We start from the raw sequence: 15859 nt of genomic DNA on the forward strand, positions 1-15859 counted from the left end.
CTCTAGTAAACTCAATAATAGTACGTAGTTTCCCAACTGCATATCAACCATCATGTTCCTTGATAATTGTCTTTTGTTCAAGATATACCTGAGATGCCCCCAAAATAAGAGGGCTCCAGCCTACTCCACCCATGCAAAATCATTTGGGTTTGGGTTACCCATTATGATGACTAATTAAGCTGTTTCTTTACTGAACTTTCTTTATAATTCCATCTATTTATTGCTTGTCCTTATTTTATGGTAAGATTCTCAAGGACAATTCGGTTTTAGATAAATTATGAATGAGATAAATCTGGCGATATAAAACAGTTAGAAATGCTATGTAAAACATTGCCAGTGCATAGTTGAGTTTCCAAGAAAGTAAAGAAAACCTTTGGTGGCCAAGAATAAAAGGTGACTGAGCCAAAGGAAGTTGCTAGATTAATTCTCCAGGTGGCCTCCCTGGAGAATTAATGCTCACCTAAGAACAAGAACTTTGGGCTCAGTCAAGGCAATAAATTGCACCTTAGATCCCATATTAAGCTGGACTATTGAAGGGTAACACTCAAATAAAAAAGAAGAATAGAAGAAAATCTGCTACCTGTGCAGAGTCAACTGAGTGTTTTCTGTCTTGACCTGGGCTCTATTTGGTAAGGGAGAGATCTTCTATGAGAATTTGTCATCACAGCCTTCTTAAGACAGATTGTGTTTTTAATTTATACCACACACTGTGATCTGAGAATGTGGAAACTGAGAAATTGTCATAAAAGTGCCCTAGGCTAATGATAGCAATCTTGCATTATCTGTTAGAAGCAAATACAAAACATCTTTGAAGGGATATTTTAAGGGATATTGGTTGAGAATATCCCAGAATTGTTGAAGGACAATCCTCACAGTCAGGAAGCACAACAAACCCTGAATAGTATGAACAAAATTTAAAAGCAAAATCCAAACTCATGGTAGGGTAGTGAAACTACAGAAACTCAAAGACAAAGAGAAGGTCTTATATGTAATCGAAAAGAAAACATGAGATGAGCAGTGATTCCACTCCACTGATAGCCATGTATGCAAAATTCTGTTTTCCAGAACAATTCATATGTTCTGGATTTAAGTAGGGTTTTCCTGTATTTCACAAGTCACTAATTTACAAAAAAAAAAAATTTTTAGAGGATATTAAAATGCTAAAAACAATTTAATCTTTGCTTTGATGATGAAAGTACATGAAAATCTTATATTGTATTGTTACCTTTGAGAACACCAATGAGGTTACAGACTGCTCATTAGCAACTATCATTAGATATTTTTCTCCTTGAAGGAATTTTTTGTTTTACAGAAAATAAGAGTTTTAATTACAAATGCCAAAATAATGTACATTTTAAAAATCTTATTATTTCCTTTTCTTAAAATTTTCAAGTTTCTAATTTCTTAATAATTCAAAAAAACATTCTTAGAAAAAAATATATCTAACAGACAGAAAATTCTCTTGATGATATTTTGTCCTTATTCTTTCATTATAATAAAATATTGCTGTATCTATATATGCAGGTGAAGGTTGATTAAGTTTTCTGTGATAACAGGAGTGTCTAAAAAGAGAAGTTGGCCTTAGAAAAATCTTGCTTTCTGCTTACAACAATTCAAACTACTCATAGAAAATCATTTGAAGACTCCTAACAATCTATCATGCATTTCTATAAATTATCAATAAATTAAGTACATCTAAATTCTTTGGACCAAAATCATTTTAAGCTTCTTATGTATATATACATATATTTAGAGATATATTTAAACTGTTAGCTTGCTTTGTAACATTGTCATTATCTTTGAGGGGATTATAGCATAGGTAGAGTGAAATAATTGGTCATTTACATATACAGTGTGATTGAAATTAGAGGTTTTTTTTTTTTTACTTTAACCACTCAATCTTTTAATGTGGCTTATGAATTTTTTTCTAATTGGGATAAATCACTTTTATAAGAAAAGCTTTATCATTTTCTAATCATGTTTCCACAAGGAATTATGCTAGAATAGTTAAAATTCTACTTTTAAAAAATATAATCATTCAGTAAAGTTAAATTGGTTTTCTTTTATTTCCTTCTATCTTCACAGATTGTGAGTGTTGGAAAGCATGTCAAAGGCTACCATTATATCATTGCAAATTTGGTAAGAACTCTTTATTTTCTATTTTTCATAAGATTTTCTCAAGTATTCAAGTTTATTTCAACTGTGCCTAAAATAATGTTCCAATTAATTATTACACTATATTACTAAGCTTTTTATAACAGGATAATATTTTTATTTTAATAATCCTTTTATTTATAATGTAGAATTCAATATATTTTGATGCAGATTAGCTTGACATCTGCCAAAGTGACCTTTAAAACTAATTACAATGTTTACTGTGATATCACTTGGCAAATTAAATAATGGCCTTTTCTCTGTAAATGATCAATGTGCTACTCTATGAATAAAGATTGCCAATAGTTAGAGATATTACAGGAATAATTAAAACTGATGACTCATGTTCTCTAATTTTAAGAAAAACAAGATTGAAATGGTTATTTAAAGAAGTCTTTTGATTGTGAGTAATGCAAATTTTAAAAATTATGTCATCTTTTTACATATTAAATATAGTTGATTACTGAACATTTCGTATAAAATTCTTTAAGGCCTAAAGAAAGTCTTTTTAGATTTCTTGGCAAGAATCACTAGGTATTTCTTGTTAACTTGCAGTGTAGGGAGAAAACTAGCCATGCAAAGGACCATTCTGCTTACTTTATTAGAGCACCATCTGCCCCAAGGGCTTGATCTCAAAAGTGGTTTATCTTTAAAAAGTTCAGAACGTTGTATCCTTTTTCCATTTTCCCATCATGTATTTATTTGGTAAGGATCTTGTGCTTGAAGAAGAAAAGGAATCAAGGCTGCAAAAGAAATTGAGATGTGCCCTCTCCCTTCATGTGGCAAGTGGGCCATCACACTTTGAGACAGGAATTTTCAGTCTTTAGTGAACTGGGTTTCACTATGGAGTTGAGATATTAAAATGCAGACTATGTATCGTGTGTCTTGAATAAAGTATATTTATGTTACTTAATGGATTAGCATGAAAATACTGAGAAATTTTTATTGGTCTTTTTCATTACTTTTAGTAGGCTCAGAGTCTTGATGTTTTAACATATTTTGTAAAATATAAATATATATATATCTATTAATCTTAAAATTAATATATTCTAGTATTATGATTATAAGAGAAAATAACCTTATGTTTATGGCATGTCTGCATTCACAATGATATTATACAAGGAAATTCTAGCAAACAGAGGGTTTTGACATCTAGTCTTTCCAAATGATGGAATTCAGAAAAAAAAAAAACATGTTTATAGACTGTTGTGCCAGAAATGAATTGCTGACATGGACAATACATTTGGAAAGAATTAACATTTATAACATCCTAATGGGTATCACAGCCTGTCTTAAAAGTCCTAGTAGATGGTGGCATATTTAAGTTATCTATATAATGACTAAGAAACAACATAGGAAGTAGAGAAAATTTTGCTTGTATTAGGGAATATATTAGGGAATATATTAGTATGGATTCTATTAACTTATTCATTTAACCCTAAATAACTGTGACTTTCAAAACCAATGATTTTTGTTACATCAGGCCAATCAACAGCTATTTCTTGAGAACTGTGTGCATAGGATTACCAAGTATGAAGTTAATCCAGTATCAACAGAAATATTATATTAATATTATACTTAATGTTGAAAGACTGAATGATTTTTCCCTAAGGTCAGGAGTAAGACAAGGAGGTCCCTTCATCATTTCTACTGAACACTGTACTGAAGTTTCTAGGAAGGGATATTAGGCAAGAAAAATAAATAAAAAGCACTCTGATTGAGAAAGAAGATTTTATGTATAGAAAATTCTAAGGAATCTAATAAAAATTATGAGAACTAATAAATGGATTCAACAGGGCTGTAGGATATAAGGTCAATATACAAAAATCTATGTATTTCTATACACAAGCAACAAACATCCTGAAAGTGAAGTTAAAAAAATAATTCCATTTATAACTTATAATTATAATTTACAATTAAGGGAGAACTGCTACTTAACCAACTCATCAAGACTGATTTAGTTGGAGGGACCAAGATGGGGACATAGAAATCTTCTGAATGTCCTTCCTCTCATAGATGCACACAAGGAGCAATGCCTCTGAGGGAACCCCAGAAATAGCTGGGTTACTCCTACACATTAAGCAACTAAGAAAAGACCCACATCAAAATGGATACAAAAGGCTGAACATATTTTCTCCATAAACACTATCCCTGGCATGGTGCCATGCAATTGGGAGAGAATCCCCAACTCCCAGCTTCTCCATGAGGAGCAAGGATTTGTACCATACACAGTTAGACTCCAGCTTTTAAGGCTACCACTCAAGAGTCAGCCCCTGCCAAACTATTTAGCTCTGAAAGCTTATGGGACATGCATCCCCAAGAACCACAAGACTGTAGAAAACAAGGAGCCCGACCTTAAGAGGCACATGAGCACTCGCTGCAACCATCCCCCTAGTCCACAACACAGAGAGAGCAGGCAAAAACACCCATCTCCTAAACTTTTCCTGAAAGAGGAGTGACTATGTACATTGAAACCTGCTGCCTGAGAGTTCATCGTCAAGGGTCTGGCTACACACACCTAGGGGCTGGCTGTGATCCTCCATGGAGCCTAGGGGAGCTGGTGGGCATTTCTGCCACCTTTCCCTCCAGTTTGCTCCAACTATAAAATCAGGTGGCCAACATGTCTCTAGAAAGAGATTGTCCACATGCCTGGCACCCCACCTTTTGCTAATGCTGCCCAAGGGACCACTGGATCTGATAGCCAGATGAGCTTGCATTCACAAGTCCTACAGGACTATAGCAAACAATGAAGCAATCTTTAACAAGTCTACATGAGAGTACTTGCCAAGGCTATCCCCTAAAGCCTCAATGCAGAGGGAACAGGCAAAATACTCATTTCTCAATCTTTCCTTAAGTGTGTTTGACTACAACTTTACAAACTGCTGCCTGAAGGTCAGTCTTATAATCATCTGCATCTAAGTGCTGACTGTGACCCTCTCATTTGGGACACTGATAGGCCTTGGCATACCCTCAACTACTGGGAGCCACTAAGAACAAAGAATGTGGCTTGGGCAATCACATAGGTTTGAGAGACAACTAAGACTTAGTCTGGAGTGGTTTACCCAAAAAAGAGTTCGAAATAACAGTCAGAGAGATGCTTCCTGATGTCAGGAGAGCAATGCACAAGCAAAATGAAAATTCAACAAGAAATAAAAAAACATATAAAGATACCAAAGAGAAATCACAAAGCTAAATGATACAATAACTGAATAGCAATTCAATATAGGTTCCAACAACAGACTAGATTAAGTGGAAGAAAAGAGGACCTGACTTGAAGACAGGGCAGTAGAATTCAATAAGAAGAGCAAAAGGAAGGGAAGGCAAGGGAAGGGAAGGAAGGGGAGGGGAGGAGAGGGGAGGGGAAGGAATCAATGTATGCATTATAGATGTCCCAGAAGGAGAAGAGAGAAAGAAAGAAGCAGAAAGCTTGTTCGAAAAAATAATGGCTGAAAACTTTCCTAACTTGAGAAAAGAAACACATATTCAGATAAAGGAGACCAAAAAATACTAAATAAGCTGAATGTAAAGAGATATACACTGAGACACATTATAATTAAATGGTCAATAAAAATAAAAAGAGAATCTTAAAATAAGCAAAAGAAAAAGCAACTTGTTATGTACAAGGGAACCACTCACTACAAGACTACCAGGGTAATTTTCAGCAGAAATTTTACAAGCAAGAAGGAAATGGGGAGATATATTCAAAGTGCAATAGGAAAAAAAAAAAAAAAAAAACTGCCACCCAAGAATACTCTACCTAGCAAAATTGTCTCACATTTAAAGGAGAGGCATAGCATTTTACAGACAAACAAAAGCTAAAGAGTTGATCATCATGAGTGGCCTTACAAAAAAATTGTTAACTTTTCGAGCTGAAACAAAAAGACAAAATTAGAAACATGAAAGTATAAAACCCACTGGTAAAGGAAAGTATGTAGACAAATTGAGAATATGGTAATGGCGGTGGGTAAATCACTCCTAACTCTAACGGTTAAAAGATAAAAGCATTAAAAATAATTATAACTATAATAGCTTCTAAATGGATACACAATATAAAAAGATGTAAATTGTTGGGAGGTAAACACACGGTGTAAATATATATATGCCTTACTGTTAAAGTGTACAGCTGAAATTTATTGTATTTCGTTAACCAATGTCACTATAAAAAAAATAAATAAATAAATAATTTTTTAAAAGACATAAAAGATATAAATTATGATATCAAAAGCACAAAATGTGGGAAGGAATGTGTAAAATTATAGAGCTCTTGTATTTTTAGTTGTTGTGAGCTCAAAATAGATGGTTATAACTGTAAGATGTTTATGTAAGCCTCATGGTAGCCACAAAACAAAAACCTATAATAGGAATACAAAAGATGAAGAGAAACATACCACTAAAGAAAATCATCAAATCGCAAATGAAGAGAGCAAGAGAGGAAGAAAAGGCTTAGGAATCAACAGAAAAACAATTAACAAAATGTCAATAGTAAGTCCTTTACTATCAATAGCTATTTAAATGTAAATGGACTACATTCTCCAATTAAAAGACAGAGTGGCTGAATGGATAAAAAAAGAAAACCCACTGTATGCTGCCTACAAGAGACTATTTCAGATTTAAAAGTGCATAGACTAAAGTGAAGGAATGGAAAAAAGGTAATCCATGCAAATAGACACTGAGGAAAGGAGTATCTATACTTATATCAGACAAAATTGGCTTTAGGCTAAACCTAACAAGAGGCAAAAAAGTTCATTTATAATGATAAAGAAGTCAGTTCACCAATAGAATTAAACATTTGTAAATATATTATGTATCCCTGTTGAACATAGATGCAAAAATCTTCAAAAAATATTAGCAAACTCAATTCAACAATACATTAAAAGGATTATACCATTTAATAGCATGAGCTGTGCCTCATATATAAGTGGCTGGATAAGACCCTCCCCTGATTCTTGACATTTTTCTGTGATTATCACTGCCACTACCATTATCAATTGCATATTAAAGATGAGTAAAACTTATTAGAAATAAAAAATTGCTGAAATCCTTTTTTTTTTCCTAAGTTCTGTTTGTGGTTTGTATGTCAGTATACGTGCACATTATTTAAACATACCCACCATCTAGAGGTATTGGTGAAAGCACATAGCATCTCAAAAGGTTTAGCTCTACTCTAGAAATTTCCAAGAAATGTAAAGGTAGGAAAACTTTATCTGTTGGTTCACTGTAGTCTGTTTTTTCAGAGATTTAAAGAAAATTGCTTCCCTACTTTGCCCCTAGACTTTCTCTTCTTCATTTCTTTGTTTACTTTGTTCCCCGTTATTTTTTATGTTTATTTTTTAGGCAAGGCAACCTTTGGTTAACCTCACAGATTGCAAGGACCTTGTCAGCTTACAATCCCTTGTGTTTTTTATTTTTTACACCTACAGCACCTGGTCTTTCTAGGTGGTCTCCTATCCAAGTACTAACCAGGCCCGACCCTGCTTAGTTTCCGAGATCAGACAGGATCAGGCTTGTTCAGGGTAGCATGGCCATACACTCCAGTCATTTTTTAAAAACAGGTATGATTATATCATTTCCTTGCTTAAATTATTTCATTGGCTCCAGCCTACAAATACAGTAAGGGAATTCAGGCCCTTCACGAAAGGGAAAGAACCGTGGTCTTTCTAGCTCTTCCTGCTAATACTTGGCATCTCACCCCTCCACGGAACTTCCTGCAATTCTTTCAAACAACATACTGCCACTGCCCCAGTGGCTAACCCCTTCTACCAGAGTAAGCATTCTAAACCTAGCACCGTGCTACTAAAATCCTTTAGGATAACGTGTTTACAGTATTTATCTTAATGCACAAAGCCCTTTAAGATTTACCCCCGCTTAACCCCAGAGCTTCTTTCCCACTCCACCCCTCACTTGCCCCTTCCAGAAAGCAGACTAATTCCCAGACACCTAATACTGCTCTGCCTTCACAACTTTAGTTTATTCTTCTGTCTCCACCAGGAGGCACTTACCCCAATCCTAAATAACAGTGCCTTCTAATGGAAAACTGTCCTCTATTATGCCCTCTTCTGAGTTCACAAATCATCCTGTACACTGAAAGTATAGAATGCATTCTTTGTTTCCATTCATGAGATCACTATTTTACATTTAATCTATACCAAGTATCGTCCAACATAGTGTGGCCCAGCTGCAAATGAGACATTAGCACACTCTAAGTTCATTAAGGCAGGAAAGTCTTTTTTGACCTTATGAAAAGGTCTCTTATCCCTACTCATTATCTGTTGAATGGCTGCTTATCCTCTAATATCCAGCTTACGTATTTATTTTATTACTATAATTGTTCTAATTAATCTTCAAAATAGATGTTTATTCTATAGATTAGAAAATGGAGTTCAGTGTAATTTATCCAAGATCACATAGATCCTAAGTCTCAAAAGCAAGATGGAAACTCTCTGTCCAATCTGATGGCAAAGAATAAATAAATTTAAAAAATAAATAAATTCAAAATCTATATAAGTAAATAATTTATATAATCACAAAGTGGCCATTCATTTAAGCATTTCCTATACCAACCTTGAGGGGGATCTGGCTTTACAAGCATTCTTTGTGGTTTATATTCAGATCTTTCTTCACCCCTCTTCCAGCCGTCCATCAAATGATTTATATATGGCCACAAGTAGCAACAAGGAACTGTTGACATTTATTCCACCTGCAAGACAATTTATTAAAATCTTGCACTCATTTAGATTTTTAATTTTTAAAATTATATTCAGTTTACTTCTAGGAAAACATCTGACTCTGTTATAAAGTAGTATAAAATTTTAGAATGCTCAGGATATACCATTTAAGATTAAAGAATCTATTCCTTACCTCTCCCTCGCCATACCACCCACACACACACACACACACACACAGGCACATACCTTTCATGCCTCATTTTGAAGGTAAGGAAATTAAGAAACAGAGATTGAAGTGACTTGGCCACATTTAGGCATGTGGTTAGTGTCAGAATGGGAACTAGAACTCAAGTTTCCAAAATTTGTAGTCTAGCATATTTTTACTTAAGTGCCATGACTCTAGTTAAATGTCTGTGAACTTAGAGACATTGTTTAACTTTTTTTCTTGATGCTTTCTATATTTTTCAATTTTTCTGCATTAAGCATGTCTGACTCTACCATCTATCTGCATGATCATCAAAAATGCATACTTTAATCAATTTCTTAACAACCTAAATTTTAATAGATGTTAAGAGGAAATCGCTCTCATTTAACTTGACCTTCTTTCTGTTAACTGCACCAGATCTGTCTCAATACAATTTAGACAACCTGTGAACCTGAAACAGCAGAAATTTTATCTGAATTACTTTCAGTTTTAATGTAAATGTAGTTTTAATGAACTAAGTTTACATGATAAAACTTAAAGGATGAACATTTATTAAACATCTATGATGTGATGGACCCATATAGATTTACATCAACAGTCATCAGATTATCTGAAGGCCTATAATTTGCTAATTTCCTTTCCCACCTTTTCCTTCAGAGGATGTATGAACTATAAATGGAAGTTAAAAGGAAAACCAAGTTGGAAGGTACTCTTTCCTTAGGAAGTCACTAACCATTGTGAGATGAAAGCATTGTTGAGCAGCCCATTTCAACAAGTAGGAAGCCTCTCCATTGTCTTCCCGTATGAGGCACTGTTAACTTAGCTACTTAACCACCTCCTCAATGTAAAACTATAATTTTATTGCACTGTTGCTCAGAACTTTCAGTTCTGCAATATTCTCTAAACTGAAATCTAAATAGCCACCAAAGTAACTATTTTCAAGAAAACTGTTTCACGGTAAAGATCCTATCAATTTTCTATGCAAAATTATTTTAAAACATATGAAATGAAAAATATTGCCTGCACTGAAACAGACATAGCTAAAATTAACTGAACCACCCACCATTCATTTAGATCATAGTGGAAAGGAGTTTATAATCAGATGTGTCAATACTTTTTCCTTTACCTTCAGCATAGCAGCAGGATGGAATCAGAGAAATGTGAACTGTTATTTAGCAATTAGACTACATCAGATGATTTTTCTGAGGGCTGCAGCTGTAGGATAACACTATGAAAGAAAGCTTGGCAAGTCTTTTATTTCGGCCACTGCTGGAAGAAAATTATGTCATCAATTAGCAACTAAAGCAATAGTTGAATCAATGTGGCTTTTAGAAAACTGAAATTATTTGCTTGCCTGTGAGTCTGCTCTAGATTCTCGTAGAAGCAAATGAATATTCAACTGACATTGTACTAGACAGAGATTGATGGACAGTGTTTTCCCCAGTTCAAAAACATAGATTTGCTTTCTGTTATCTAGTTTCTTTCCCAGTGAAATGAGAATGTTACCGATGAGCAGTCAAATTACCTGTCACATAGTAGGCATCGAATAAATTTTTGTTGAATGAATTAATTAATAATAGTATCACATACTGAATTTTAACCAGATGTGCTAAGTACTTTAGCATTATTATTCTCATTGTGCACACGGGAAACCTAAGGCTAGACAGTTACAGAAGTGGGATTCAATTTCCGTAAGTTCCCCAACACAAGTGAATCAAACTTACATTTTCAAAATAAACATTACTGAATACTAAGAGAGAGAGGGAAAAAAAAGCAAATACAGATGTACAAACTCATATGTGTGCGTGTTTACTTTTCTCTGAGCTAATGTCTTTCGTTTTATTAATTCACTCCCTTAATATTCTTTTTGCCCACTTCTTGTAACTTTTTTTTGTTGTATGCTTTGTATTGAGTATGTATTTTTGTAAGACACCTTCAGTGTTTAATGGGGGAGAAAATGTTTAAAACATAATAGATAGATGATGGATAGAGAGAAAGAGAGAGAAAGAATAAAGTTTGAGAATTTTTGAAACTCAGATAAATACCTCTAGCCCAAAAGAGATGACACCCTTCCTTCCCAGCATCTCCTCAGTCTACCTCGTGGACACCATCTTTTTTCCTACCATGCAGGAGTCCATGAATGGCTTTTCTTGCTCTCTTCTCCACTACTAGTGGCTGATGCAATTAAAGCTTTTTCTCTCCCTGGCTCAAATTATCAGCTCCACCTGCTTTTAGATCACTTTATAATTAAACTGAACCCCCTAAAAAGGTATAACTCATCATAGACTCAGAGTACCAAAATACTTTGACATTATCTTCATGTAAGAAATTGAGGACATCTAATTATGTCCTCAATAAGAGAAATTTTGCTGCTATCATATTTACCTCCTATACCCTCCCATGCTTCATAAAAGGCATCCATTTAAGAAATACTTGTTAAAAAGTTAAACTTAACTGAAAACACTTTTGTCCTTTTCTCATGTATTAGATTTTGAATGACAGAATATAATAGCTAAATTGACATAATTAGATCATCCACCTGTTTCCAGCCATTGCTTTATTAGAAATCTAGTTAGATGTACATATTGATTATTAATTTACATTGCCATCGAAGAGTTGACATGTATAATAATGAAGTAAACTTAACAAACCGTCATATTGATTTTTATAGGGATTCAAAGATATTTCTCTTGAGCGGTTTATACATGGTGGAGCCAATGTTACAGGATTCCAGTTGGTAGATTTTAACACACCTATGGTAACCAAACTAATGGATCGCTGGAAGAAACTAGATCAGAGAGAGTATCCAGGATCTGAGACTCCTCCAAAGGTACTCGTTTGTTTTCATCTTATATATTTTTAGTATTTTTAAGATTTAAGGTAGAAAGTTTATGATGCATTATAGTAATATTTTGTCAGACATAGAGTGACATAGAGTCACTGTCACTGTGCTACACAAGCCCTTCACAGGTTCTAAATTTCTATATTTAAAAGTAGTTATTAGACATTACTTCAAGTAGGTTACTATTATTATTACTTTGCATATGAATTTTCATGAATAAATTGCATGTTTTTAAAGTTATTTTCATTAACTAAATATTTCAAATATGAACAACATTGGTAACTATTCCATCCAGATAAAAACTATATTTGCAAACTGATTTATAATGAGTACATTAAGTTAGGAAACTGGCAGAATGTAAAATGTACAAGCTTCTGCAAATCAATAGTAAAAGGTCAGGTTGTTTAATTTTTCCCAACAGACATTGCAGAAGTATGTTATTCGTATCTGCAAAGGAAGCTGGTAAATTTCTGATCATAAGAACATTTTTTTCACCTAAAAAGGTAGATGACTTCCTTGGATATCATGTAAATAATGGCATAATGTCTCTAAAACTCCTACCTATTGGTTTTGAGCTACTACATAATAAGGCATCATATTTTTAGCAACTTTCACTAACTTTTCACTGACAATATACTGTAGTAAAAAGTTTTCAAATATTATTTGGAAATTCAAGCCTAGAAAACTACAATCTAGGGGTAGAGAGTCTCAGTTCTTCCATTTCCTAATTGTAAAACTTTCCCTAAAAATGTCATTTTCCTCTCTGTGATATAAGAATTTGGCTAGTCATGTCACCTTCACTACTCAATAGAATCATGGAATTTCAAAATAAAGCATTTATTGAGTATTCATTATGTGTCAAGCACTGTAATCCAACCTTCTGAATTTATAGATTAATAAATGCAAGATATTAAACAGGTATGTTAATTGGCTATCCCTGAGTGAAGGACCAGGTTTGTGAAATGCCTGGGATCAAATCATGGGTTCCCTGTGTTCTTTAAAGTTATGAATGCTGAATGAGTGAATACTGAACCCTTGTTCCTAGGGAAAATACAGGTTTTTATTTCATAAGAATTTTCTAGATGCCATCTAGAAGTGTGTGCCCATAAATGTGATTTCTTGAACAGTAGCACAATAAGACACATGGAAAAGAATTAAATCCTTTGAAAAAGATAAAGCCGAATTACACTACTGCTTTTTTTCATTAGTTCTATGACCTGTCAAAGGCCTTTGCTGCTTTGCTTTACTTTGCTCTGCTCCACTCTGTAAGGTATCTGTTCTTTTTTCTAGTTCACTTGTTTCATAAGAATGGATGGACATTTTAAAACACAGCAAATGCATTTGCTTTTTGGTGCCATCTCCTCTCAGCTTTTTCTCCCTATTTAAAAAGTAACGATATTTTTCTTTTCCTTCTCCTGATTCACAAATATTAGCATTTTTCTCTTGCCTTTTATATCTTTATATCTTGCTTTTATTTTCTTGCCTTACCAAAAGGTTTGAAGGCTTTCTCTACTCAAAGATGTGCCGGCCCGGGCAAGTACGGGAGGCATATTCGTCTTTGGTTTATCATTCAGATTAAGCACCTTAATTTCCTTCAGCCACAATTTCAATTGTGAGGGTCTGAGTCTATCTTTAAGCTTATTTTGTCATGTCCTTAAAGAATATATAGCAAGGCTCTTAATTTACATGTGTCACATATATCTTTCTGATGAAACTTTTTAATTAGGTTCTCTACCATTGAAAGGTTCCTTATTAGAATTTATATCCTTTATCTTATCTACATTTTATTTTTTCTCTTCCCTGGAATGCTGGCTGCTGTGCCTAATGGTCATACTGCCTAAGTTTACTTTCTATAATTTCCATTTCAAATTGTTTTGCTTTGTTTACAAGCAGCAAATTAAGGAGATCATCTCCCTTGTTCCACAGCACAAAACTATTGTTAGTATAGTTTTAGAATCTGTTAATCATATAGAATCAACCATATGGAATTCCTAAGAGATAATATAGTTTTTTGTCATTATTGGCAGTTGATGCTCTGCTGTGAGTCAAAAATTTGTGCCATATTTTCTATGTGCTTAAGAATTCTCTGATCAAACTCTACAAGTATTCCTTGTTTGTTTGTTTTTCAGCTTAAACAAATTGCATTTCCTTCTCAGTTTTTCCTCACTTCCTTTCCTAACCTTAATAATCTTTTCATGAGGGCTCTGTCTTTTCTCAAAAAGAAGCACTAGGCAATTATTAAAACAAAACAAAACAAAACAAAAAACATGGTCATGCCTCACTTCTCCAATATAATCCTGGATTACAATGGAAACTTAGAGAAATGGCTTAACCTTCCTGAATACATTCAATAGGCATGAGCATAACATTTCTATTTAGCACAGTGACTGGTGCAAACATATATGTTAAATAAGTAGATGTTATTTCTGGCATCCAGTATATGAGTAACTATAAACATTCACATTCATTCTTCTGAGGAACTGAACAAAAGTATACATCTCACATCGATAAACATACATTAAATCTCAGGGAACCCTGCTAGGCATTTTGGAGGAGAAGAGGGTTGAGACATCCCAGCCCTCTGCGGCTCAACCACAGCAACTGATTACGAGGCAGGTTGTGGTACCATTGCACTTAGCTTTGTATATGTTAGTGTTTCTATTTGGAGACAACGAAAAGACCTCACCTAAAGGTCTTGCTTCTCCCAACCGCTGGACAATTGTGGATTAGAAGTTCTGTTTTTCAGTATGTGTTTTCTCCTTTTTAAATCAGAGCAATTAATAGACTCAGTATACAGTCTTAGTAATCAAGCGATCATAGAAATTTGTGAAGCTAGAGTCAATTAATTATCAGTAATTTAACTGTCATCAGACAGGGTGATACTTTATGTCATAAACCCACAAAACCTCCAGACTATACCTGGTGATTGATAAGTTTTTAACATTTACCATTATAATTATTTTCACTTTATTAGTACACATCTGCTCTGACTTATGATGGAGTCCTTGTGATGGCCGAAACTTTCCGAAATCTTAGAAGGCAGAAAATTGATATTTCTAGGAGAGGAAATGCTGGGGATTGTCTGGCAAATCCTGCTGCTCCATGGGGCCAGGGCATTGACATGGAGAGAACACTCAAACAGGTAACTCACAATTTTATTTAAGTTCAATTTATTTCACATTCCTGTTTAAATGGAATATTCAAGAAAACAGAATAATTTATCTGAGAGTAAATATATTTTACAATTGCCATTTTAATTTATCAAGCCCTTATTGTTTTTGAGACATTTCTAAATAAAATACTGGATAGAATACCCGTGTTTATATCTTATATAAATGCTTAGTCAAGATAAGCTAGATTATGCTGTAGTAATAAACAACCCCAAGTTCCAGTGGCTTACAACCATACAAATGTATTTCTCACTCACACACACAGTAGATGAGCAGGGGCATTCTGCCAACTGTAATCACTCAGGGACCTACGCTGATAAAGCAGCTACCATCTTGAATGCTACAAAGGGAAATAAAGTTGTAAGGAAGTTTCAGATTGGCAATTAAACTCTGCCCCAGTAGTGATACTCATCACATTTGTTTACAACTCATTTGTCAAAAAAGAGTCACATAGGCCTTGCTAACCACTAGGAAGTACAAACTTACCTTGTGCCCAAATGGGCAAAAACCAGAAATATTCGGCAACTTCAATAGATCTTTAAATTGCTTTGTAACCTTGGATTAAATAATATATTTCCTATTTTTCTGATGTTTAACATAATATGTTTATATTCTTAATATTACATTTAAAATATTCTGAAACATCATGGGTTCAGAACATAAGTAAAAATGAAAAGGAAATTTGTAATAAAATATACTTGAATATTTTCCAGAATACAAATATATTTGCACCTATTATATATTAATTTTAATATTAGCAAGGAAAAATATGATCTAGTGTAGTTATTAGGGCCATTTATTATGTGGACCTATAGATAAAACT

The 15859-nt window shown here is 33.8% G+C and overlaps 1 protein-coding gene and 1 pseudogene across 5 annotated transcripts in view; one reads left to right on the top strand and one right to left on the bottom strand.

Moving 5' to 3' along the window:
- GRIA4 (glutamate ionotropic receptor AMPA type subunit 4) overlaps nucleotides 1–15859 on the top strand; it is a 317944-nt gene that overhangs the window by 234100 nt on the left and 67985 nt on the right. For all 5 annotated transcript variants that reach the window (XR_001516487.1, XM_006907524.1, XM_006907522.1 and 2 more), the window contains 3 exons: nucleotides 2086–2139; nucleotides 11696–11854; nucleotides 14841–15008. Coding sequence is in view for 4 of the 5 variants with exons in the window: in XM_006907524.1 (XP_006907586.1) it covers nucleotides 2086–2139; nucleotides 11696–11854; nucleotides 14841–15008 (381 nt within the window). In the remaining variant the exon portion in view is untranslated. The remainder of the gene's footprint in view (nucleotides 1–2085; nucleotides 2140–11695; nucleotides 11855–14840; nucleotides 15009–15859) is intronic.
- LOC112476303 lies at nucleotides 7566–7684 on the bottom strand (annotated as a pseudogene).

This window comes from Pteropus alecto, unplaced genomic scaffold (genome assembly GCF_000325575.1).
Source record: "Pteropus alecto unplaced genomic scaffold, ASM32557v1 scaffold12, whole genome shotgun sequence".
NCBI classification, from domain to species: Eukaryota; Metazoa; Chordata; class Mammalia; order Chiroptera; family Pteropodidae; genus Pteropus; species Pteropus alecto.